General features: G+C 48.1%; 2 protein-coding genes across 5 annotated transcripts in view; one reads left to right on the top strand and one right to left on the bottom strand.

The window, feature by feature from the left end:
- The window catches only part of LOC308429379 (protein CutA homolog), a 23,257-nt gene extending 2,111 nt beyond the window's left edge, over window positions 1-21,146 (top strand). Inside the window, exons 2-7 of one of the 2 annotated variants that reach the window (XM_080928173.1) lie at window positions 5,927-6,072; window positions 10,665-10,724; window positions 12,513-12,558; window positions 12,897-12,946; window positions 17,088-17,157; window positions 21,130-21,146. In XM_080928173.1, the coding sequence (XP_080784299.1) occupies window positions 5,927-6,072; window positions 10,665-10,724; window positions 12,513-12,558; window positions 12,897-12,946; window positions 17,088-17,130 (345 nt within the window). In that variant the 3' untranslated portion in view covers window positions 17,131-17,157; window positions 21,130-21,146. Of the gene's footprint in view, window positions 1-5,926; window positions 6,073-10,664; window positions 10,725-12,512; window positions 12,559-12,896; window positions 12,947-15,115; window positions 16,372-17,087; window positions 17,158-21,129 lie in introns of those variants that run through there. The other variant, XM_080928172.1, reaches the window with a different exon arrangement.
- PHF19 (PHD finger protein 19) overlaps window positions 21,036-26,879 on the bottom strand; it is a gene marked incomplete at both ends in the record, with an annotated part of 16,051 nt that continues 10,207 nt past the window's right edge. The window contains 6 exons of one of the 3 annotated variants that reach the window (XM_080928169.1): window positions 21,036-21,378; window positions 22,234-22,329; window positions 23,423-23,508; window positions 24,265-24,352; window positions 24,886-25,047; window positions 26,267-26,334. In XM_080928169.1, the coding sequence (XP_080784295.1) occupies window positions 21,036-21,378; window positions 22,234-22,329; window positions 23,423-23,508; window positions 24,265-24,352; window positions 24,886-25,047; window positions 26,267-26,334 (843 nt within the window). Of the gene's footprint in view, window positions 21,379-22,233; window positions 22,330-23,422; window positions 23,509-24,264; window positions 24,361-24,875; window positions 25,048-26,266; window positions 26,335-26,879 lie in introns of all 3 variants that reach the window. The other 2 variants (XM_080928170.1, XM_080928171.1) reach the window with 2 other exon arrangements.

Here is a 26,879-nt window from a genome sequence, read left to right on the forward strand (position 1 = left end):
TGTGAATTGTCTTAGATAGCCTCGGGCTGTCTCTTGCCTCTCAGTTTTTTGTTTGTTTTTGGTTGTGAGCTTATCTCATGCTTCCAGAGCATTTACCTGCTGGTTGTAATGCCCCAGATCATCCTGGCTTTTTCAGCTGAGGAACAGACTCAGGGTGCCTCTTTTCTTTCCAGTAGTATTAGCATCCTTGTTCTGAGTGGGGGGGGTCAATGACAAACGTCCTTTTGGCTTAAAGTTGTGCTCAAGCCTCATGCCCCAACTGCCAATGAGATGTCAATCAAAGCAGCCAGTGAAAATCAGAAAAAGGAGATTGATCCAATACAGCCACACTGGGAAGAGGGATGAAGACCCAGTGATCCCCACCAAACCTGTCCTCGTTGTGTATCGAGATTTAAAGAACCAGGGATCAGACCGACTAGGCCGTACAGGTCAAGGCTATTATCTGGGGTCCAACCAGGTGGTTCAGCAAACCAGTACATGAAATCTATTTCTGGGAGTCAAGTTCCTTCTCTGGCCAGTGTCAAGCACAACCTTTTTCTTCTCCTAGCATGAGGATCCCGGGGAAAGGCTAGTTTCTTGGGTCCATTGTTTCAATAGCCTAAGGGTCAGATTGAGGGACACGTGTCTCTTTAGCATATGTGCATTGCAGCCAGGCCAGTAACGCAAGAGTGCGTGGCTCCCAAGCCCTACTTACTTCACCAAACTAGCTAATCTTGGCGCCACTTACTTGCCAGTCCATTTTACTAGCCTGCAAGTGTTTATTGAGAGCCTGCCATATACCAAGAGCTAGGCTAGGGCTGTGGTCATAAAGCACAGCCCTTCCTTTATTGAGTTAGTGACTGCAGATTGCACTTCTCATCAGAACCCTGGTGACTCTGAGTCAGGCAGCACAAGTGTCCTTATCTCTAGGTCCTCACTGAGGCCGATAGAAGGAGAGGAAATACCTGGTCAGACGCCAAAAGCTGTTAGCAATAGTGGTGTGACGGCCCAAATCCTGCCCACCCCCAAGACACTTTGATCTTCTCCCTATGACCAAATGAATTTCTGTTAAGGAAACCACAGTGATAGCCTCTTTGAAAAGGCTGGTTCCTTTTTGCTGCATGGCTACTGGCTCAGTTCAGAAGAGATTATCTTGAAATAGAAGGTACTAGCGGAAGTACTGGGACATTAGAAGATTTCAGTCAGAACATTGAAAACCTTCCACAGAGTGAGGAGAGATGGCTCAGAGGCTAGGAGCACTGGCTGCTCTTGCAGAGGACCTGGGTTTGGTTGCCAACACTCACACGATAATTCACAACCATCTGTAACTCCAGTTCCAGTGGGATCTTCTGGCTTTTTGAGGCACCAGACATGCATGTGGTACACAGATGCAGGCAAAACGCCCATACGTATGACTTTTTAAAATGTTAAACCAGAACAAGAACTTTATTCAGGGCCTATCAAGAGCTAGTGTGAGGACTGCCATGATAATATGAAATAGTGGAGTACAGAGGTTCACTAGAACAAGACATAAGCTTGGTTGTGAGGCAGGAGGGGCGCTGTTGGCTCAACCTGGCTTGACCCACGCCTGACTCCTATGTTGCCACTGCCCTTTTTAATGACTCTGTGATGACCCTGGAACGGAAGGCACTTCTGCTCTTGTCTTGTCATTAAGAGGAAAAGAAAGTGACAGTTCAGATGTTTTCTCACACGGCTGTTGTCACATTGCTCAGCATCTTGAGGTCTTCTGGGCCAGTGAATTGGCTTTCTAAACAGGCTGCTTCCTGGTCAGTCTCCATTCCTTGCCTACTCTGAGTGATTGTAGCATATCGTTACTGTCCTACTTCAGAACCCCCAGAGTACCTGTAACCTGAGTCCAAACGCAAGCTCTGTGGCCTGACCCTTACCTTTGTAATTGTAGCCAGCCTCATTTCCTCCTGAGCTTCACATGAACACCCACACGTGGAGACCCATGTAAACCGGGCCCTCTGTACCCTTTAGTGCCCCCCCATCAATAGCTGTCTTACTATTTCAGATCCCATTCTACCAGCACTGTGGTTTGAACGTCGGCCATAGGCTCATGTGTCTGAATACTTGATCCCCAGCTAGCTGCCCTATTTGGAAAGGCAAGAGACTCTGGAGGAAGTGGGCCATTGGAGATGGGCCTTGATGTTTATAATTTGGTTTCTCCAAGCTCTGATTCCTGGTATGCAGAATGTGAACTGTGAACTACCAGCTTCCATATGTAACCTTCACCACAATGGACTACTATTTTGTTTGTTTTGAAATTTTCTGATTTTTTTAAAGGTGATATCTATATGTGTGTGTGTGTGTGTGCACATATGTATGTAAATATTTGTGTCCGTGTTTGTCCATGTATATACACACTCCTGTGTAAGTCAATGTTGAGTGTCTTCCATCATAGCTCTCTACTTAATTTATTCGAGGTGAGGTTTCTCACTGAACCCGGAGCTAACTGGGTGGCTAGACTGCTGCCCAGTGGGCCCCTGGGAGTCTCTTCTCTGCCTCTTTGCACTGAACTGATAAGCACATGTGCGCATGCCTGGATTCTTGCCTGGGTACTGGGGATCCAAACTCAAGTCCTAGCTGTACAGTAAGCACATCACCCACTGGGCCCTCTCCCTAGCCTGACTGTGTTTCTCAGACTAAGCCCACAGAAGTCCTTCCTCTCTTGATTTGGTTCTTATCACTCACTGGGTCAAGCAATGTCAAGTGTGACTAATATAGAAAGTTGGTGTTAAGAAGGAGGGTTGCTGGCGTGACAAGCCTTGACCCCATTGTTTATTATGCTCTGGAATTGGTTTGTGGGAGGAATCCCCAACAGTTTGGAGTTGTGGGCTACCGAAACCACAGGCTGCTGGGAATAGAGCCTCCATGGGTCACTGTGCTGGGAGTTTAAAAGGCTGGGATGGCTGTGTACATGTGGGTGGTTAGAACTGTGTTTCCAAGGTTTCAGAGTGTAACAAGGACTCTACCGGGTGCTTTTGTGTCAACTTGACACAAGCTGGAGTCATTAGAGAGAAAGGAGCCTCAGTTGAGGAAAGGCCTCCATGAAATCCAGCTTTAAGGTGTTTTCCCAACTGGTGATCAATGGGGGAGGGCCCAGACCATTGTGGGCGGTGCCATCTCTGGGCTGGTGGTTCTGGGGGTCCTATAAGAAAGCAGGCTGGGCAAGCTATGGGAGGCAAGCCAGTGAACAGCACTCCTCCATGGCACCTACATTAGTTCCTGACTCCAGATATCTGCCCTGTTTGAGTTCCTGCCGTGACTCCCTCCAGGGTTGGACTATGATCTGGAAGTATAAGCTGAATAAACCCATTCCTCCTCAACTTGATTTTTGGTCCTGGTGTTTTGTTGCAGCAACAGAAACCCTCAGAAAGAAAAAGATAAGTAAAGGCATTAATTTAACTTAGAGTTCAGGACAGAGCAGGGGCAGAGAAAGCAGTTATACTTGTTAAATAGATTGGCCCTTAAGAGAAACCTGGACTAAGCTGCCTGGGCATTAGAAAAGGTGCCTCGGGGTGGAGAGATGACCCAGAGGTTAAGAGCACTGACTGCACTTCCAGATGTCTTGAGTTCAAATCCCAGAAACCACATTGTGGGTCACAACCATCTGTAATGAGATCTGATATCCTCTTCTGATGTGTCTGAGGACAGCTACAGTGTACTCATATATAATATATATAATATATATATATATATATATATATATATATATATATATTATCATTTGTTTTTAAAGGAAAAGCACCTCAAAGGCAAGACCTTATCCACAGAAAGCTTCATTGCAAATTCACTTAGAAAGAGAGTGCTTAAACAGAGAGTACCTCTAGAATGGCCTTTGGGAACAGGCTGTCTAGGGTAGTGGTTTTTCAGGTGTAACTTCAAAGGTACACAGAGAACACCGCACCTGTGGTCTGAGTGGAACAGGCTACACCGGAGCTGGCAGCGGCTTGAGTCACATGATACTGGTATTACAGGCCCATAAAGTGCAACAAGTTACAGGATTATGGAGACCTGCACAGAGGCTCCACAAAACTGCACGGACAGGAAACACACGGTCGGGGTCTGATTCCATGGGTGGGGCTCCTGAGAGGGCTGAGGATGAAGCTGTGCAGGTGACCACAGAATACTGGGGATGCCAGAAACACAGGGCATTTACGGAGGAAAGCTGTACACCCTGGTCAACCGACTCAAGACAGACCACACACAGCACATTTGATAGAGGTGGAGGGAGGGCTAACCGAGCCCACTGAAGCACCACAGTCTTTCCTGCTGGATCTGTGTCTGCCATGCTGTGTTTTGGTGGTGCTTTGGCTCAGTTTTCTATGGTAAACCCCTATTTCTTTTGGGAATGAAGAATGTTCATACTAGGGTATTGGATGCATTATTTTTATTACAGGGGCTCACAGTCAGGATATTGCCTTGAGTCTCCTGACATTGAATTTCTGAGTAGTGTTAGAACTATAAGACTAGAGGACTTTTCAAGATAGACTGAATAGATTTGCATTATGAGATGGCCATGAATCTATGGGGTCAGGTATAGGATATTCTGGGTCGAATGTGATATGTCCCCATGTGTTAGTTAGGGTTTTAATGTTGTGAACAGGCACCATGACCAAGGCAACTCTTATAATGACAACATTTAATCAGGGCTGGATTACACGTTCAGAGGTTCACTCCATTATCATCAAGGCAAGAACATGGCAGCATCCAGGCAGGCACGGTGCAGGCAGAGCACAGAGTTCAACATCTTCATCTGAAAGCTGCTAGAGGATGACTGGCTTCCAGGAAGCTTGGATAAAGGCCTTAAAACCCACACCCTCAGTGACACACTATTCCAACAGGGCCACAACTCCCGACAGTGCCACTCCCTGGGCCAAGCATATTCAAACCATGACACTGGGTAGGCTCATGTGTTTGAACACTTGTTTCTCAGCTGATGGTGTGGCTTTGGACATTGTGAAGTTTTTAGGCAGTGGATGTTAACTGGAGGAAGTTGGATGCTGGGAATGGGCCTTGTGGTTTAGGCCCTGGTCAGCCTCTGTCTGGTCTCTGCTCCTTGGCAAGATAAACAGCTACAGTTACCTGCAGTGACAGTTTTGTGCAATAAAACTGGATTTGTGAGACCGTTCAGATTTGAGTTCAAATTCTGCCGTCAACAAAAGCAAGATTTTTGGGGTTTTTTGTTTTGTTTTGTTTTTTTTGTTTTTTTTTGCTTCATTGATTTTCAATCCTCCATTTTTCTACCTCTGTTGTAGAGGAAAACATCTAGGCATGAATATTTTGTGTGTGTGTGTGTGTGTGTGTGCAGACATTGCATATATGTGTGGCAGAGGTCAACCTTGCCATATCAGTCTCCAGGAGCATTTTATATTGTTCTTTATTTGATGCTTGTGGGTGTTTTGCTTACACCACATGCGTGCCTGGTACCTTCAGAAGCCAGAAGAGGGTGTCAGCTTCCATGGAACTTGGTTACAGGTGGTTGTGAGCCACAGTGTGGGTGCTGAGAATTGAACCCACGTCTTCTGAAAGAACATGCATTGCTCCTAACCTTGTTTTTTTGAGATGGAGTCTACCATTGGCCCAGAACATGACAAGTGGGGACTACGAGTATGCTGGCTGTCCAGTGAGCCTCGGGGACCTGCCTGACTCTGCTTCTTCAGTGCCTCAGATACCGGATATCGAGCATGGATCACCAAACCTAACTTTTTTCTGTGGCTTGTGGGGATCTACTTAGGTCTTCAAGCCACTTGGCAAATACCTTGCCAAACTGAACTAGCTTCCCAGCCCCAGGGCATGAATACTCCAGGTAGTAAAGCTGAATACAGATCTCAGGAATCATTTTGTGAAAAGGGGTGATGATACAATTGGTCTGATGGAACCGGGAGTCATTGACATTGTGTTTTTCTTTTCTACCATGTAGATCCTGACAGCTGTTCTGACGTACCCCATGCTCAGGACCTTTAGCCTCTGGTTCCATTCCTCCCTCACTGGGAGCTATGTCTCTGGCTCTTATTCCATCGTTTTTGTCAACTGTCCCAATGAGCAAATTGCCAGAGACATCGCCAGGTATCGTGCAGGGGCTAGGTGTTGCCTCTAAATGTGTGGGAAGCTATGAGGGTGCTTTCTAGGGGCCACACAGCAACCTATCTCTTGCTTTTGACAGCCCATTCTGTACAAAGAACTCCATACTTGCTGCTTGGGGTACAACGAGGAACCCACTGCATGATCCTGTTCAGACTGGCAGAGAATGTTAAGTAGCTGATGGGTAGAAAAGGAACATGAGACCCAATAAGAGGAGTGGCTACCTCGAGGGGGCAGTAAGAGACTGCAGGCCTGGTGGGGACAATTCAAATCTCCCAGTGGATGAGTCAACCTCATTCTCAATCATTAAGAGGTTGCCCATTGCCCATGAATTGTGTTTTTTTTTTTTTTTTTTTTTTTTTTTTTTTAGAAATGGCTGTGGCAATCTGGAAAGAACACAGGGTTTATAATTGCACCATAGTTTTAAGGTTGGCTGTGCCACTTTTACATACATGACTTTGGGGTGGAGGACAGGAGCTGCAGGACCTTGAACATGTTAGGAAAGTACTGAAAGGCTGAATTACAAGATGGCATTAACTCCACAGTGTTGGAGTTAAGATTACATGATATAAAGCATGTATAACACACAGGAAATGGGATAAAGTAGGTGTAATCCAAACTCCAGTCTTATCTATCTATAAAAATATCTCCGAACAGGCGAGTGGGACTTTCCCGTTCTCTTCTAGTTTTATTATAGAAGAACCTTGGAGAACAGAGTTCCAATCACAGATGTTTAGCAGACAGATTGACAAGTTGGCCTAGGGTATAACAGTGAAAGAGGATGGCAGGCAGCAACCTTTGTCCTCTTTGGGTGTGGGGGAAGGAGGACAGGGAGTGTGTTGACCCAGGAATCACGTGTCCTGTCTACCCTGACATTTAGTTACAGCGACAGAAGGGCAGGTATCACACCCACCCTCAGACCTGCATTTCCTGTAACCACACACAGAGCCTCTGAGGACACAGAAGCAGCTGTAAGGAGGCTGCTCTTGGGATCAGTGTACTGTGGAAATGACTGACCCTGGGCCCGCAGAAGACAGGCCTAGGCTCTGCCTGGCTTTCTTGCCCAAAATGCACCTGCTTGGAGACAGGCAGGAGTTAATGCTCAGCTCAGTTGGACAGATGTGCAGTGTGCTGAGATCCATTTGGAACTGAGGATCCAGATAATTTGTGCTCTTGTGGATATAAAATACCCTAGTATTACATATTGGTAACAAAGTCAAGATTTTATAAACGACCAGAGGGCCAAACAAACCATGTATCTATCTGTGACCTCTGTGTGCCTGGATCTCTTCTTCCTGAAGTTTCCGAGGGCCTGAGCTTTGTGGGCATGACTTGATGGTCTGCAGTGTTTGTACATTTGCTCCGTCTGAGATGGAGTTCAGCCAGCCTAACGTTCTTCCTCCCCCCTCCTCTCCCTCCTTCTCCTCCTCTCCCTCTTCCTCCTCCTCCTCCAGCAGTTGCAATTTTTTCTTTTGCATAAAAATCCCCATGGTTTCGTGGTGGCCGTCATCAGAGGCAGGAAAGCTCATATTCCTAAGAAACTGTGAAAGACAAGCAACAGATGGGTAGCTCTCTTTTCCTTGTGTTTGTATGCTACAGAGAGAGAGGGGGGAGAGAGAGAGAGAGAGAGAGAGAGAGAGAGAGAGAGAGAGAGAGAGAGAGAGGGAGAGAGAGAGAGAGAGAGAGAGAGAGACTTTCCAGTGGGTGGTTGCGTGGGCAAGCTTTGATGAGGTTGTGGGAACAGGTCTGCTTTATGTGTTGTACACTGGTGATTTTCCAAAGCAGCCACTATGGTAGATGCAGTGAGGTGATCCTAACATGGGATTTTAAGTACAGTACTCTTAGCCTGGGGTTCAAGGACAGAGAAAGAAAAACAGCCCTGTAGGCATATTTTTTTTCTCACCTACTTCAATAAGTGTTCAACCTCCCCACTATCCCACCACCCACCCGAGGTAGTGGAAAAGAAAAGTTATTAGGACTCAGGGAGTGTAGACCTGCTCAAAAATAGTTCTTTGTGGTGAGTCCAATCTTCGTTGTCAGGATATCAGCAGTTCAGTCCAGGAGCAAACACCAAATACGAATCAGTAACTGCCGTCCAGCCCTCTCAGCAGTGACACCACACATGAACCAGCAAGGGCAGTTCAATCCAGAAGTCACAAGGCTCACCAACCAGCCTGAGGTTGCAGAAGTAGCAGGAAGAAGACACGAGAACCTCACAAGAAGTTCTTTGGCAAGTTTCTCTCTTTGGTGTCATCACAAGCAGAGCTCAGCAACACAATGTAAGGAGAAGCAATACATGCATGTCATTAGCAAAGAATAGGGAGGCAGAGCAGTGCTGGAGCTCCTACTGTCTGTCAGGTCATGTTTATGTTCCTTCTGAACATCACCGGTCCTTAGACATGTCTGCTTTAGCAAAACATCCTTTTACCTGTGTCTGCTTCAGGACAACATTCTTTCACATATCTCCTTCAGCAAAACATCCTTTCACCTGTGTGCCCCAGCAAACTATTATTTGACATAACTGATTTTTCAAAGAAACAAGAAATTTCTACTTCACAGTCCTCTCTTTGAAACACTGGAGGAAAGGAAGGGCCCATGAGCAGGGCTCAGATAAAGTTTTTGTCCTGGGTCTAACCTCTTGAGGTTGTGGTAAGAAACCTTCAAAAGGGAAAAAAAAAATAAAAAAAAAATAAAAACAAAACCACCAGAAAACCTTGACAAAAATTTCTACTTGCCCAAACAACCACAGAATAATGTGTTTCTGCTTGGAGTTATATGCTCTCTTTATGGTCAGTCATATGAGGATCTACAGGTCAGCTGGGTGCGTGGCAGAGCTAAGTAGGGGTGGCATTATGAAAAGAGCTCAGTGAACAAGGCTAGAAAACACTGACTAAGCCAGTCTTTCGTCTAGTAAGGTAGAGAGAAGAGCTGCCTGTCTCCGAGCAGGCACACAGGAATGTCTTCTGCGGGCCCAGGGTCAGTCATTCCCACAGTACACTGATCCCAAGAGCAGCCTCCTTACAGCTGCTTCTGTGTCCTCAGAGGTTCTGTGTGCGGTTACAGGAAATGCAGGTCTGAGGGTGGGTGTGATACCTGCCCTTCTGTTGCTGTAACTAGATGTCACAGAGTAGGCCACTGATTTATAAATATTTATTTATAATGGCTGAATATAATATAATATCTTTATGGCTGAAGAGCTGGGATGTCCAGAAGCATGCTGCTTGGTCCTGCATTATAACAAGGCACGGGGCATCCCGCAGCAGTCCAGAGCATGCCGACTCTCTGTCTCTCTTCCTTATGAAGCCACTACTTTCATCATGGGGACCTCACCCTCATAACCTCCCTAAGCATTCTCGAAAAGCTCTCTCTCCCAATTCATTAATATGATTGATGGAATTAGATTCCCAGCACAGGAATTCTGGGGACATGCTCAAAGCATAGAAATCTGCCTCTAGCTCTCAGCACTCATGACCTTACATGTAAAACACAGTCCTTCCATGCCCATAACACGAAAGCTTAGCTACGATGTCATTTCAAGAATTCAAAGTCCAGGGTCTCATCTGAATCAGATTTGGGTGAGACTCCAGGCACACTGATGCAAACTGACTTCACTAGCTTGTGAAATCAAACAGGTTACCTGCTTCTCAAGTACAATGGGAGAGCAGGCATAGAGCAGACGTTCCCATTTCCAAAGAGAGAAATAAGCGAGAGATAAGAAATAGCTGGTCTCACGTGTCTTGGGGTTTCTACTGTTGTGATGGAACCCCATGACCAAAACGTAAGTTGGGGAGGAAAAGGTTTATTTGGCGTACTCTTCCACATCACTGTTCTTTATTAGTGGAAATTGGGATAGGAATTCAAACAGGCCAAGAACCTGGAGTTTCTGGAGTTTCTAGAGGCAGGAACTGATTCAGAAGCCATGAAGGTGTGCTACTTACAGGCTTGATTCCCATGGCTTACTCAGCCTACTTTCTTATAAAACCAGCCCAGGAATGGCCCCATCAATCACTAATTAAGAAAACGCCCTATAGGCTGGCCCACAGCCCATCCTTATGGAGATATTTTCTCAGTAGAGTGTTCCTCCTTTCAGGTGGCTATAGCTTATGTCAGGTTAGCATAAAACTAGCCCAAGCACCATGCAAGTCCAACATCCAATAGCATTTGAATTCTGAAGGCTCGGGATAAATTTCTTGATTGTGAATATACTAGGGTAGTGGGTGGGCCACAGGACTTATGCAGCTGCTTTGCTGGGTTCGGCTTAAGCATACTGTGCATATTCCATGCTGTTAGTTACTGTTGTTTAGTCTCTGTGGCTCTCCTAGCATTGCCTAACTGTATTCGGCAGCAGCTCCCATCGGAATTTTTACTCCAATCAATTCCTTGCTGGTGCCCTCACCTACAGCCTCATTAGCTTAAGATTTCCAGGATTAAGTTTCCAACAAGAGAATTCTTAGGGCTATGCCTTGGTGGAGGAAAGACACCCTGAATGCTTGGGCCCTTAGGCTCAGATATCCCTGGCAATTCCCATACTCTTAAGACGTTGCATTTGTTCCAGTGATGTCTTCTCTTTGGTCTAGGGCTGTCCTGGATAAGAAGATGGCTTCATCTGCGAACATCTTGCCTAAGACCTCTTCACTGTGAGTTTTGCCAAGGCCAGTGGCGGGGAGTGGGGGTGTTAAGGTTTGGTCCTGGATGATTGAGAAAGCAAAGAACAAATGGTGACCTGTCAGAGAATATTTAATCAACATGTCACAGTTGACTTGCATTTAGAAATCCATCAGTTTATGTCTCCCAAGGAAAGCAAACCAAAACCAAAACCAAGAAAGCAAATCCCAAAATGTCACAGTGTTTGCTCAGTGGCTCTTTAACCTGGCTTTAATTTTGATCTCAAAGCTTCAGCCTAGTCTGTTGAATTAGTTTCTCTGAGGGTAAGGCCCAAATTCTTTTTTTTTTTTCTCTCTTATTTTATTGTCTCTAAACTGCTTCTTTTCTTCTTCTTTTTCTTTTTTTATTGGACATATTTTATTTACATTTCAAATGTTACCCCCTTTTCCAGATTCCCCTCCATACCCCTATTCCCTCCCACCCCCCACTTTTATGAGGGTGTTCACCCACCTACCCCCTCCCACCTTCCAGCCCTGACATTCCCCTATATTGGGGCATCGAGTCTTGGCAGGATCAAGGGCTTCTCCTCCCATTAATGCCCAACAAGGCCATCCTCTGCTACATGTGCAGCTGGAGCTATGGGGAAGCCCAAATTCTGAATCTTTTGTACAGTCTCTAAAGCAATGGCTCGCAACCTATTGGTCTCTACCCCTTTGTGTATGTGGAGGGCATATCGAATATCCTGCATGTCAGATTATGATTCATAACAGTAGCAAAATTAAGTGATAAAGTAGCAATGAAAAATTTTATGGTTGGGGGTCCCCACAACATGAGGAGCTATATTAAAGGGTCACAGCATTAGGAAGGCTGAGAATCCCCACTCTAGAGGCTTATTGTGCACCTCAGCTGTGGAATGCTTGCTTGCTTAACATTCAGGCCTTGGGTTTGCTCTCCGGCATAACAAGAAAAGCAAGAGGAGAGAAGAAATGGAGGGAAGAAGAAAGGGAAGGAAAAAAAGGAAGGAAGGAAGGAAGGAAAGATGGAAAGAAAGAAGGGAGACCTATGTTAAATCTCAGATAGCTGTCTTCAAGAATACTAGATGTCTTTGTATGTCTGTCTTATAGTTCCTGTTGCTGGGATGAAATACTATGACCAAAAAGCAAGTTAGGGAGGGAAGGGTTTATTTGGCTTATCATTCCATGTTACTGTCAAAGAAGTCTGGGCAGGAACTCAAACAGGGCAGGCACCTGGAGGCAGGAGCTGATGCAGAAGCCGTGGAGGGGTGCTGCTCACTGGTTTGCTCCCTACAGCTTGCTTGCCCTGCCTCCCTGCTCCACCTTCCACAGGTCCCCAAGACAAGGTTTCTCTGTAAAATATCCCTGGCTGTCCTGGAACTCACTCTATAGACCAGGCTGTCCTCAAACTCGGAGATCTGCCTGCCTCTGCCTCCTGAGTGCTGAGATTAAAGGCATGTGCCACTACCATCTGACTTCAGTCTGCCTTCTTATAGAACCCAGGACCACCAGCCCAGAGTATTACCATCCATAATGGGCAGGGCCCTCCCCCAACAACCAATAATTAGGAAAATGCTTTATAATCTGGCTCACAGCCTATCTTATGGAGACATTTTCTCAGTTGAGGCTTCCTCCTCTCTAATGACTCCAGTTTGTGTCAAGTTGACGTAAACCAGCCAGCACAGTGGGTTGGCAAAGATTCTGAAGTCTTATCTTCCCTTCAGTAGGTTACATACTTGGTCCAGGCTGACAGCTCACCAGGCTCCTCTTGTGAGCATCACAGTTTGATTTTGTTCTCTTCTCTAGGTACTTTTGGAAAGGAAAAATAGAAGAAGGCACTGAGGTCTCGTTGGTAAGTGAGGATTGGGCAAGGGATGTTTTAGTCGAACAAGTGACATCAGGGCTCTTTCTCAGAATGCTCTAAAAAAATTAGCAAAGAGGATGGGGTGTAGCCCAGCAATGACTCCTTACATGAGGGAGGCCTTGAGATGTAAGATGTAAGATGACTCCTTACATGTCTGAGCCCCACAGAAGAAAAAATAGCACCAATCAACTGATTGAGGGTCTTAACCCACCTAAGATGTCTGAGGCTCATTAACAAGCCAGAGACCTGGTTACCTGGAGGAATGCTGAATGGCTAAACGCATGGTTCAGACCCCAAATTGCTGACTTAGTTTCTTCTTGTCACAGCTAGTAAAGACAAAGACTTCCAAGGTCTCCAAGCTGTTCGCCTATATGAGGTAAGGTTTGTTTTCTACAGGACCAGGTCAGGATGCTCTAGGCACTGGGCAAAAGAACCTGAGAGGTGGGAGAGTTGGGGGTTAGCCACTGTCTTCGTAAGACTCTGGTCCCACTCCTGGTCTCGGGTTTCCATCTGGATGTTGGCGAGGAGAGTGAGATTATTTACACTGGAGGTTTCAGAATACGGCTCTCAGGGCCTCTTCAGACCCTCAAAAGCAGCATGGGTTAACTTCCTGCTAGTTGCCCACACTGTATCCCCCTGAAGCTCACACCAGGGGTCTCAGTGGTTCATATCAGGGGTCCACAAAATGAGGTCTCTTGACTTCTGAGACCTTCAAGACTTTGATGAAGTCCTTGAAAGTTAACGTGTTCAGCCGTAAGTGCTAAGGACCTTGAAAACTGTTGTTAGTTTACTTAAAATAATAATAAAGCCCTTATATATTAATAACACAAACACTAGATTTTTATGAAAAGTTGTTATTTTTTTAATTAAGAAATTAATGAGAACATGGCATCATTTATATTTTGGAAATTGTGACTTTAATAAGATAGTTGCTAGGGACAGTGCTAAGTTTACAATGACAAATTCAAGGTTTCAAAATTTAGAATTATTGCTTGCAAATGATTTTTTTTATTGGCAATAAGGAACTTGTCCCCTTCTGGTCATAGTATTGGAGATGGGATCTTCTGTCGGTTCAGACCTGCTCAATGGAACTGTGTTTTAATGAGCTCCCCAGAGATTCCTGTCCATGTTAACACCGGAAACACAGTCTGACCAGCGGCCTCAGTATTGGCTATGTGTTAGATCACTTGGAGTTATCTTTCAAATGTCTACTGTAAGCCCTGCCTCATGAATTTTGGCTTTGTCTGGTGTGGGAATCAAGTACATTATTCTTTTTTCATTGATCATTCCATTCGTTTACATCTCAAATGATATCCCACTTTCTGGTTACCCCTCCACAAGCCCCCATCCCACAACCTCCCTCTCCTCCCTTCCCAAGTACCTTGTTCTTAAGTAGCACCCTAAGTTGACTGTCATATGCAGCCTGGGCTATAAACCCTTGCTCTGCGTGATTGATTTCCTGCCTTCACATCTTAGAGAGACTGAGATTTTGTGGGCATATGGCTGTAGCTGAGTGTCAGCTGTAACCACAGAGAAAGCCCTTTCATTACCACCTCATCACAGGTGAGGAGATGAGGAAGCTTGGTTGAACCAAAATTGAAACCTGTGAGTGACAGCTCACAGGTTGTCATCCTCATGAAGTATTCCTATGAAGTGTTTCCACAGTTTATCTTACTGCTCACAAGTTCAGATTTTTTTGAATTCTAGGTCTGTTTATTAAAAAAAGAAATCCAGCCTCTGTGTCCATAAAATAAGTTGATCAAGTTGATAATCTCGGGTTCTGAATAAAATGGTCCTACTTGCTGTGAATGCCACACCACTTAGAAACATGTTACAGTTGAACATGTTATCTCATGAGAACTTTCCAATGGCTCTACGTTGATTGGAAAGCAAGCAAGTAACTATTGCCCTCAGCTGGCACATGAGAGATGGGTGTGAAGGAGCTGGCAGTGTGTGCTGCCTGCCAGGCGAACAGAGCAGAGAGGTAGCACCTGGGTCAGGGGTGTCAGTTAGGGCTCCATGGGAAAGTCAGGGATTGTTAGGCCTTGAGGTTCAGGGGAGGGGATTCCGATCAGTAGGAAAGTGAGGACTTTCTAGGTAGGAAGGAATAGAGAAGCTTTGGGGGAGGGGAAGGAAGATGCAGCAATGTGTATGGATAATGGAACGAGGAGTGGACATAAGTGTGTCCTGGTCACTAGCGAGGTGCTTTGCACACCCTGTCTTAGCTAGTCCTTGGCGAGCCAGTCAAAGGGTATGTTTTTATCCCCCTTTGAAGGGATGCTCTGAGAAATTAAATGACTTTTCAAGTGGTTGCAGAACTAGTAAGGGCAGGCATAGAATTTGAACCCACATCTTTAAAACTCTAAAGGCACCGATCCAACCCAGTGTCTGTTGAATAGGAAACAGGCTCTGTCAGGTTGGGCCATGGCCTTGAGCATTGAGCTGCAGCAGATTGTATGGGCCCCTAGAGAGCCTATGGGTTGGTTTCATCATGTAGGCCAATCCTTTCATAGTCACTCACTAAAGTTCTGTTTTCTTTCCAAAGGTTGGTGCATCCCTTTGAAATCCCAGAGGTCTTCAGTATTCCCATCGACCAAGGAGAGGCTCGATATTTAAAGTATCTTGAGGAGGGCGTGAAGGAGAACTAGGGAGAGAGGAAAGTTTATTGTGCAGGCTGCTGGCTCTAACCCTTGTTGACAGTGCCCTGGGAAAAAGCAGGCCTCCTTCTGCCTCCCATAGAGTGTTCCTAACAGCACCCAGGTTCTAGCAGACGGCATGCTGAATGAAGGGCTGAGAATTTCAAGGCTGGAAGTGAAGGCCAATCAGGCCTGCCAGAACCGAGTGGAACCTGTTCCTGAGAGCTGTGTGTTTGCAGGTGGCCTGAGGGTGTGTGTGTCAGGATGAGGGACTGAGGGGAGGCAGCAGTGTTGGCAAGGTTTCTTTCTCATCTTTGGGCTCTGGCTGGACCATGAAGTACCTAGAGGGTAATTGTTCCTATTTTTTTTTTTTTTTTTGGTGTGTGTGGGAGGGGTTGGGGGGTGACCTTGCTTATCTAGGCATGTGTGGGAGAGATATCTTCTAAAGCAATTGATGTGGGCTCTATTCAAAACAGAGCCTGGCAGGATTTAGGGGTCAGCAGAATTAATTATTGCTCCTGAACCTTGCAGAGATAAAGCTGCAATGGGGTGCCTAAGCCTATACAGACTAGAGAGTATTAGGGCTTCAACACAAACTGAGAGGTTGGGGGTACATCTTGACTTTTTTTTTGTTTTTTGTTTTTTTTTTTGTTTTTTACTGGATTCAATAGACAAAAATATCCTGGAGATGTAGGTTCTGAGCCATGGGAACCTGCTGAGCCAGTGCTTTTCACACTTGCTGTACAGAGCTTCTGGGGTTGACAGAGGAACCCCCTAAACTTCTTGAGGAATGTGGCCATCACCCACATCCCAAGTGAAACTGTCAGAAGTTTGTAAATTAGGGTAGTGATTTTTCCCTATTTTATGCATTATTACAAAAAAGCGCATTTTATGGAATTCCATAAGTGAGGCATGTTGAACTACACAGTCTAGCCATGGTTTTCCATACTGAGGCATGAAGTACACTGGTGTCTTCTCAACTGGTCCCAGGCATCTCTGGTGAAGAGAACGGGGGAGGTGGGGGATGCTGAGCCCAAGGCGGTGAAAAAGAAGAGTTGAAACAAACTCCATTCATGAAACTCACAGGCTAACTTCACAATGGGCCGACCACAGGTAGTTAAGAGTTGGGATACAGACAGCTACAGTGTCCTGGTCTCTTCTATGGCATTGTTGGGGGTGGGGCTACATAAGCCAAATAAAACCACATCCTAGTTCTAATAGCTGCTGTGTGTCTCCCACCTTGATGTCCCAAAATACCAGAGGGGGGAAGGATATCCAAGGGCCCACCCGTGAAAACTTGATCAGGACTATAGGCTGAGGCCCTTCCAAAGGCCCAGAGAATTCTACTGGTGGTTTTGAGGGCTGAGGTGTGGAGATGTCCTTGGTCTTAAAATACCAGTTTCTGAGGTATACACAAGTCTTGAAAATACTACTTCAAATGACCCCAGATGGACTGTGTTGCTTTTTGTCCTCCATTCAGAGCCCTGTCTTTTCCATCACTCAAGTGTCCCCCAGCCCCCCCACAGATGGGTGACCCTACCCTGCACTGTTTCTGTGCTCACGAAGTCCCCTCTACCTTTGAAAAGCCTCTCTCCTGGGCCCGAGGTTAGAGGCCTGTCTGAATCTTGTGATCTCTTGCCCAAGGCTTGGGAATTACCTCCCACCTTGACATTTCAGTTTTGAGGAGTTAAATAAACAGAGCTTTCTCTATACCACGGATTTACTTTTAAGTTGTGAAATAGGCAAAAAAAAAAAAAAAAAAAAAAAAAAACATTTTTCTTAAAATCTAAGAGACTTTTATGCCTGTGGTTTTAATTGATTTGCTTCCTTGGTATATATGTCATCAAAATAACCTTTCTTAGTGGCCTGTCTTTGCCTCAGTGTGCAGGAAGTTGCAGAGAGGGATGCTTGCGGAGCTGTTTAGGAAGCTTCCTGTCTCATTCTTGCTAAGGTAGGCTTATTCATTATCCTCATTTTTTTCTGGTGAACTCTAAGGCCAGAGGGCATGAGTCACCTAAGGGGAACATGAAGACAAGGACTGGAGTCAGATTCTAAACCTCACGTCCTCCTGTGTTTTATTCAAAGGGGCTAGTCAGTCCCCAAAGATATCTGCCAGTCAGCCTGACATTTGTACTGCATTGTTTCTTTCTTACCACAGATCTGGAGGGTGTAACTCACACCATGGATGAAGGGAGAATAGCATTTAATGACCTGCCACTGTTCAACATTGTCCTCCCAGAATGCAGCTGTTGAAGACACATGGGTCCCAAACTAGTGTCTCCATATGGGAGTTCCTTCCCAGAATTTCCAGAATCTCCAAATTTATCTTTTAACTGCTAAATCTTACTAGACATAAGCACCCCTGCTTTAAAAGAATCCATGCATCTGGCTATGGTGGTGGACCCAATAATCTTAGCCCTTCTGAAGCTAAGGCAGGGCAACCTTGAGTTCAAGGCCAGTCTAGGCTATAAAGGGAGACCCTATCTCAAAAGAAAGACAAACCACCTTCATCGAGTAAAGGACAACAGTGGTAACATCAGTGACATCGAAGTGTTGAACTGAAGGCAGAGCCTGGCCAGGAGCATGCGGATGAGAAACTGCCACCCAATCCACCACTACCACCCAAACCACCACCACCACCCAAACCACCACCACCACCCAATCCACCACCACCACCACCACCCAATCCACCACCACCACCCAATCCACCACCACCACCCAATCCACCACCACCACCCAAACCACCACCACCACCCAATCCACCACCACCACCCAATCCACCACCACCATCCAAACCACCACCACCACCCAAACCACCACCACCACCCAAATCACCACCACCATCCAAACCACCACCACCACCCAATCCACCACCACCACCCAAACCACCACCACCACCATCCAGTCCACCACCACCACCACCACCCAATCCACCACCACCCAATCCACCACCACCCAATCCACCACCACCATCCAATCCACCACCACCACCCAATCCACCACCACTCAATCCACCACCACCCAATCCACCACCACCATCCAATCCACCACCACCACCCAATCCACCACCACCCAATCCACCACCACCATCCAATCCACCACCACCACCCAATCCACCACCACCCAATCCACCACCACCATCCAATCCACCACCACCACCCAATCCACCACCACCCAATCCACCACCACCATCCAATCCACCACCACCCAAACCACCACCATCATCCAATCTACAGCCTTGCTGTAGGCTGTTACCATGTCTGCCAGTCTGCTGCTATTAGTGAGGTTTTCTTGCAGACCATTTTATATACACAGTGCATGCTCTATACAAACTCTGAGAGTGGTGTTGCATGAAATAAACTTTAGAAGTGAAAGAGACACTTAGAAATTCAGACAGAGGGATAGTCTTTTGTGCTGTTCAGGTAGGAAATCCAAGGTGTTAGAATACTATCAAAATATCCCTCCAGCACTCTCTGGTCTTTACGGTTACCATCCAGGCCAAAGTCCTCTATTAATAAAAAGGCTTTAGTCAACAATTTTCAGGTAGATATAATGAGGAGGAAAGGAATAGGAAGAGCAAAGTATTTTAAATTTTAAGACTGACATGACTTGGAGGCTTCCTGAGAATTCTAATTTATTCCTAAATCCTAAGTGTGAATGTTTGCTGTCACTCTACAGCAGAGGTGGGGGGGATCCAAATTCTCTAGGGACAATATGGGAACACTGCTGAGAGAGCACAGGCGCAGAGGAGGGGTGGGGTGGGGGACGGTGACCAGAGGGCTGGTCTTGCCATCCTCCACCTAAACTTCGGGGAAGCTGAGAAAACAACCCACAGATGGCTCCAAGGACACGCTTAAGTTGTAAACCAGACACATCAATTATAACTTTAATATAACAAATATAGTTAAAAGCAGCAATTTAAAACCAAAATCCTTTCAAAGGTGCACAGGGTTATACCATCGGTCGGCAGTAAAGCAGCTATTATCTTGTAGGACTGAAATGCTGCCCCGGGGAGTCCGGTGGCCTGGTCAGGCCTTGTGCTAGCTTCCCCAATGGGATGAGCACCCCACCTGCCTTCCTACTCCTCAGGCCCAGAGCTTCTGGGGCCCAGCAGGGGAGTGGCAGATGTACAAATTAGCCATCCTAGCTCTCTGGCTTCCCCAGTAGCCTGGAAAACACATGTTGGAGGTTGCCATGCTCACGGAAGCCAACAGGAAGCCACAGATTTGACCTCAGTTCCCACATGCCTGCTGGCCTGGGAGTTGGCTTCACTACTCTCCTTCCACCAGGCTCCACTTGGGGACCTCAGTGGCAGCAGCTGTGAGACTGACAATTGGACCCAAAGTCCATCTGCTTATCCCTGCCTAAGTCAAGACGGGGAAGCAGGGGAAGGGGGTAAGCTGTATCTAGTGAGAGGCGAGGTTCCTTTGCAAGGCACTATGGTTGCTGAGGTTTAAGGCAGGGGCCATCAAGCCTACCTCAGGGACCCTCCCTTAATGCTCACGGGCAGGCATGGAGGGTTCGGACCCAATCATGGGAAAGTCAGTGCATTTCGTTATAGTCTGATATCACCATGTGGTCCATGTCCCCACTTTCATCTGGAAGCCACAGCAGTAGTCAGGGAGGCTGGTCCCAGTCTGGTGCCCCTGCCTCCCACCCCAAAGGCACTTTCTTCCAACCAAGTGATTCAGTTCCTGTTTCTGTAGGCAGACTAAAGGCTCCCTACCCACCCCCCACCCCCAGTTTTGGTTTTCCTCTAGACACGGCTGAGTTTGTCCATTCTAAGAATTCTATTTGTACCATCGGTGACAAAGACTTCCTTTCTGAAGGGAACCAATGATTTAGGTCCTTGGAACCCTCCAGCCTGTCCCCAAAGTGATTGTCAGCTCCAGGGCAAGGCAGGAGCTATGCAGGAGAGGGGTATCTTTTGTGCTTCTCTGTGGGGCCAAGGCTGGTCCACAGGCCAGAGGAGGCAGGAGTTTGGTTTTCACATTTAACTGCAGCATGTATCCCTGGAAGAGGCCAAGGATGGGGGCTAGGAGGACCTGGGGGAATATGGGGTGGTGCTTGTCTACACACACAGTGTTTGGGATGGGACTTAATCCGGCCTGGTTTTCCTCCCCATCGTTCCCTCCCGGATCTACACGTTTAAGAACATGTCTAAGCAGTAAGGCCAGGCTCTAGTCCGTGACAATGGGGAAGGGCTGTTGCTGGGGACAGGCAAACTTCTGGGAGCCTTGGCTGTGACTCCCTTAGTCTCCCCTCCCAGCCTCAGTAAGGGACCCTGATTCCAGTCCCTTCAGCAGAGACCCTGCTCATCCTCCCCAGGCTCTAGGTCCCAGGCATCCCAACCCATCTGGGGTGAGGGGTACTGGTGATAAAGTAGAAGATCCACAGGGTTCCTTCCCTTCCCTCACTGTGGTCCCATCGACGATCCAGTAAAGGATGCCCAGTGAGGGACAGATGTGTCGTCCACACAAAACACCCGAAAGGGGCGAGAGGTCAGGAGATGGAGAATTGGGGACAACGAAAAACAGATTCAGGCCTCAGATCGGGGCTCACAGACAGGGTACCATCCGAGGAACCAATAAACAGTTTGAGGGGTACGGAGTATAGTAGAGACAAGGAGAGAGAGCCAGAGGGGTCTCAGAGACTCAGGTAATAGGCACAGCAGCACACAGGCCTTGGCCTGGCAAGCAGCAGGCAGGAGCCGCAGCCAGGGAGTCCTGCTTCCCTTCACCACCCTAAGCCTAGAGAAAACAGGGACCCGGTGGCTTCCTCTGCCCCTCCTTTGGTTTTGCAGGGATCTGGGCAGCCTCTGAGGGGTAATCAGTAAGGGGTAGTCCCCTCCCATTCCAGCAGGTATTGAACCTTGCCTTCCGGAGTGACCCTTCGAGCCAACACCTGATACTTTTCCCCGCAGGCCAGCCTCCCGGCTGCACCAAAGTAGTTGGTGATGGAGGACTTGAGGTGGGACAGGGAGGAATCATCTCCACTGATGCTTTCTAACGTGTGGCTGTCGACGCCTTCATCCTGCTGCTCAGGACCCGGAGCTCCCTCTGCACTGCTGTCTGAGGCGCAGCGCCCACCCAGCTCAGCCACCCGACGCTTTGCCCGCAGGGGCCTGTACGCTTTGTCTGCCAGCTTCCTCTTGCGGCTGCCGACTGTCCACCTGTATCAGGAGGGGAAGAGGGAGATGAGTAGGATGAGTTGAAGCAATCATAAGATTCCTGGACCTGAGAGGCTCTCAGGTACCAGGGACTAAGCTGGACCCTGGGCATAGAACTTCGGAGTAGTCCTATAATAGGGAAACGGAGGCTCCAGATAAGACATCGGCTGGGGAGCACAACCTGATTCCCACCCGAGTATGTTCAATTTTGAAGCATATGCTGTTTGTATCGGTGCCACTGTTATGTGGGCTTCTGAAATCCCACGGTGCAGAGGCCTTAACACATGCTGAGATGTGGAGGCACAGTGAGAAACCAAGGGAGCAGGAAGACTTAGGGAAGTGTAGCTCAGTGATAGAGCACTTGTCTAGTAAGCACGAAGCCCTGGGTTTGATTCCTAGAACCCACATTAAAGCTACAGTGGCAACATCAGCGAAGGACCCCATGTGTGCAAGCAGAGGATTCCTATCTGTACAGATTCAAGTCTACTCCTGCAGAGTCTCCACACGATTTAAAATACAAATGTGGCATCGCTGCAGTCCAAGGCACAGAAGACACACAGTTACGACACACGGATGCCAAGAAGCCCAGAATGAAACGGCCTCTCTAATCAAACGGTCCCAGAAGCAGGTCGCTTGACTAGAGAGTTCACATAACCATTGCAGGCAAAGAAGCTCACAAACAGAAGGGCTCACGGCAACCTCAGCTTCCACCATGGTGCTTTGGAACAGAGGGTCTAGAGTAGACCCAGTCACGGAAGCCCGGGAAGTGCAGGATAAGTCTGCATCCAGCAGGAGGGAGTGGCCAGGCTGGGGACTGCCTTCCTTTGCAGAGCTCCAGTACACCCTTAGGAAGCTCACCGCGACTCCTGGGAGAGGCTGGTGGAGGCGGAGCCGGAAGTGCTGGCAGCGTCTGTGGAATCCACGTCTGAGAAGAAGGTCTGGCTTGAGCTGCCACTGGGGAGAGAGAAGACGAGCCTGCTATTGGCCTGGCCCAGTTTCGTCCAGTGTGAAGCCTCTCCACCTCCTGTGTCTCTGACAGGCGTCCTCCATTCCAGCAGAGACCATGTCCTCACTATCAAGATTGTCATCCCGTGTATCCTGTCTGCCCTGTTTTCCATTTCCACCATTCTGTCTTCAGAGTCAAGAAAACTTTCCCCCAGGCTGGAGAGATGGCTCAGTGGTTAAGAGCACCAGCTGCTCTTCCAGAGGTCCTGAGTTCAATTCCCAGCAACCACATGGTGGCTCACAACCGTCTGTAATGGGGTCCGATGCCCTCTTCTGGTGTGTCTGATGACAGCTACAGTGTGCTCATATAAGTAAATAAATACTAAAAAGAAGTTAAAAAAGAAACCTTTTCCCAGACCAATCTCCTGTGGCAAAGAACACACACCGGTGACATGGTCCATGAGCCAATGGGCAGTTGTACAAAATTTCACGGATTCAAAGTAAGGCAGTTGGGTGATGAAGGAAGTCAGCTAATGCTTCTAAACTCCTGACTCTAAACCCCTCCTCTTCCTGACCCGTGACCAAGACAGTGTGGTCTTTAGGAATTTCAGGAATCCAGTGATAAAAGATGAAATTCTGGCCCTTCAAATACCCAAATATGAGCACATATAAGCAGGCTTCCAACACAGCTTGAGAGGATCCCTGAGGGCTTCCTGGAGGAAGCAATATTTTGAGGTTTTTTTTTTTTTTTTGGCTGGGGGAGGGCAGGGCACAGGGGGGGTCCAAGAAGAAGGCTTAGTATAAACATGGGTGAAGCAGGGAAAGTAGGGTAGCCATAGCCCTTTTGGTCTTAGATATGAGGCAGGGTCTAGAGAGGAGAGACTGAGGCAAGGCAGCCCAGTCTACTGCCTGGGAGGGCAGGGGGCCCATGCTGAAAGCTGTAGCATGCACAATTCTCAGGCAGTGCTGTGCCTATTGGACCTTTCAGCTGAAGTTTCAGAAGGCCCATGAGGGGTCTGTCCACACCCCCAGCATATATGTCTCTCCTTCATGCTGGGGAATAAAGCCCCACCCTCACGGTCAGTTCTAGCACGGCAGGTACCTTTTTAAACTCTGAATTTCATCCAGTGTGAAGTCGAATATACTGGCCAGGTGGTGGTCTGTGCTCCAGGCTGAGGTGAAGTCACTCTGTGGACACAACAGAGACAGGGTCAGTCAACGGACCAACAGGCCCGCCTCTCCCGAAGCAGCCTTTCCCCCAGCTGAGGGGTGGATGGATGTCTGCTGTTCAGCCAGGACTGTGAGGGCTGCCATTCCTCGGGTAAAACCTGCCACTTCCTCTGGACTCTAAACTGTGAGCAGAGAGCCAAGTCACCCTGGTGTCTAGTCCTGACTCCTCCAGCCACCCGATTTCTTATTCGCCTCTCTCGGTCTTGGCTGCCTCCATTGCAAAACGGGACTAACTCCGAGCCTGCTTTACTGGGGGCTGCAGGAAACAGAACTCCATCATGGCTGCGACAGTGTCTTGCAAACTGTAAAGTTCTGGAGCTCAGAGGCACTGTTAACGCTATCATCCACAAGGAGGGTTTCAGTAAGGACAATCAAGGAAGGAAAATGTGCTCTGACACCCGGTGCTAGGCTAGACTCAGCCAATGCCTTTGAGTGTCCCATCTAGAAAGCAGCTGCCCCGCCATAGTCCCGTTTTGCCCAGACTGGAACTGGGGTATTATCTACCCCTACCCTAACCCATGTTCTTAGGAGAACTTGTGGGGATAAGGTGATAGCCGTCTTAGGGTGTCTGGCTCATCCGTGTTTCTCTGTAATTGGAAGTAGGATAGTGAGGTGCCCCTTTAGGTCGGGACAGTGCATTATTTTCTGCATAGGACCCCTAACGTGTGTGGCCCCTGCACATGGAACTGGAGAATAAGAAAACCAGGAACTAACACTGGGAATAGCATCTTCCAGCAAAAACTTTGATCTTTTTCTTCTATAAACTCGCCTTTTCTGCTGCTGGGATTCCTGAGGCAACAAACTGTGGAGACAGAAAAGGGAGAGGGTGGCCCAGTCAGAGCCGGGGAGGGCCAGGCAGAGGCTCCATGGCAGAGGCTCAGGAGTGCTGGGGGCAGCGGCCAGTATGGGATCAGGAGATAGAGGGAGACCAGGAGGAGGCTATCCTCTGGGGGCAGTGAATGTGGAGGGGCTTTAGAGAGTAGAAAAGGGGGAGGTGCCTCTTTGCCCCAGTACTCCTAGAGACCAGGCTCTGCCCAGCCCTAGACACTTCTGTTATTTTTTGCTGTCCAGTCTTAGTGCAGCAGGGCTGGGTCCCAGCATCAGGCTTTCCTGGAGCTAGGAAATGAGGGGCGTGCGGTGAGAGGGACCTAGGAGCTTCTCACTAGCTCTTCCAGAGTGCCTATACCTGGGTCCTGCTGGATCTAGGACTCCAGGTTTACAGGGCTGCTGCCACACCGCCTGGGCCCATTGCATAGCTTCTACCATCTACAGGAGGTGGAAGCTTAGGCAATGAACCCAAGCTTGCTGCAGCCACTGTCCCCCACCAGCACTGACCCAGGCTTGCTCTTTCCTCTCTTACGAAGCGGCTCAGAGGCCCCTTTGTCACTTGGCGTCAGCGCCCTGTCGGGAAACAGTTTTCCTGGAGGGGCAGGCGGGACACGGATGCGAAGTCGGAAGATGCATTTCTTCTTCTTAATCTCCTTGCCACACAGGAACCTGGGATGGTGGAAGAGAGGTTTGGGCTGCCAGCTGATCCCCCAGAGAGTGAAACAGATTGTCACCAAGGCCAGGGGCTTCCCCGCCTTGAGAATGAATCTACAGTTCCTAACTGGAAAATGTGACCAAGCACCTCCCTATCCCTGCCTCCTGAATGTATTCTATTCTTGCTCTTCCTTGAGGCTTCTTAGCCTTGGCGAGCGGCAAGGCAACCAGGTACAGCACAGAGCAGAACTCTCAGAACCCAGGTACTGGTGCCAGTTCTTAATGTTCTGTGGCCAGGAAGCACCTCTGGGCATATCTCTCTTTGCAACACTGGCTGACTGAGACCCTGAGGCTATGGAGAGTGTTCAAACCTAGGCCTGTTCTCAGGAGGCTGAGCACTGGGAGACCAAGGGGGTCTTGTTGAACCTCAAACCACAGGAAGGCAGGTCCTGTGTAGGCAGGTCCCCCTGTGAGAGGCTTCAGGCAGGCTTTCACAGAAGCAGGAACCGTATTTCGTAGCTCAGAATCCCCCCGTAGCTCAGAATTTACCTAGATAGGTCTGGTACTGAGCCTGTAACTATAAGTTTGTACAGTTCTGTAAAAACTACTTGCAGCCAAAAACTGAATGAAGACTGGGAACCAAGAAAAGGACAGGAGCAAAGTGCTCAATGTGCAGGATGTGGTGGTGTGTACTTGTAAACTCAGCGTGGAGGAGGCTGAGGCAGGGGACTCTAGAGTTTAGCCCGGGCCAGTGAGATTCTATCTCAAAAACCAACCAGTCAACCAGCCAACCAACCAACCAACCAATGGTAGGAAGCCAAGGGCTGAGCAGTGCTGGCTGGCACCCCGAGTCCATAAAACAAACGGATAACAGTGTAAGATGAAGACAGGGAAGGATGTGCCATAAAAGTCCTTGAGGGACAAGTGTGTGCTAAAACTTGGGATGGGAAGGCTCAGACTAGAGAAGTAGCCCAGAGGCTGAGGCCGTGACAGATGCTTTCCCAAGCTGGCCCAGGCCTAGAGTGGAGGCCAGCATACAACTGAGTCAAGGCCCTGGGCACTTGGGAAGGCTTTGCAAAGGAAAGCCTCTAGATGTCTTTACTTCCTGGATGGAGGAGGAAGGAGAGCCTGCAGGGAGCACGGCTTGAGCAAAGGATTTATGGTAGGAAGAGCCTTTAGGCTGAACTCCCCCTCCCCCCGTGAGGGGCCCGCAGCTCTTCCTCCTTGTACTCACCGACTTTTGTAACTGTTGAGAGCATTGAGGAGATGCGGCCCTCGATCTGTCACAGGGGTGCTGGCGAGCTACGGGAGGCAAGTGAGCAGGAGGGTTAGATCCATGGGAGCACCCAAGAAAACACCGGCCTGATCCCACCTCCCCATCTGGGCCTGATCCCGCTACCCTATCTCGTGCTCCAGTGGCCTCCAGGGGGGAACCTCGGACTTGTAGCCTTTGACCTCTCTGAGATCAGTCTCCTCATCTGTGATCAAAAGGGAAGCTCCTGGCTTCAGTGTGTCAGGAGCTTTGGGGCTGAGGCTGTAGCCTGGTGGGAGACTGCTTGCTTATCATGCACAGGGCCCTGGGTTTATTTCTCAGTGCTACTTTAAAGACATCCACACTCCTGTCCAGCGATGCCACCCTATGAGGCCTATGATGCCGATCAAGTATGGGACATGAATGAAATTTCACATACGCAAATGTGCCCGATGACACTGTTTCTGATGGTGGACAAAAAGGAGAGAAACTATGTGCCCAAGTAGCAAACTAGGGAGGACATCAGTTCAGCCATTTAAAAGGTTATAAGAACACCAATAGTTTGAAACAGCACAACACTAGCCGAGAAGAGATG

The sequence above is a fragment of the Micromys minutus genome (assembly GCF_963924665.1).
Source record: "Micromys minutus genome assembly, chromosome: 13".
NCBI lineage: Eukaryota > Metazoa > Chordata > Mammalia > Rodentia > Muridae > Micromys > Micromys minutus.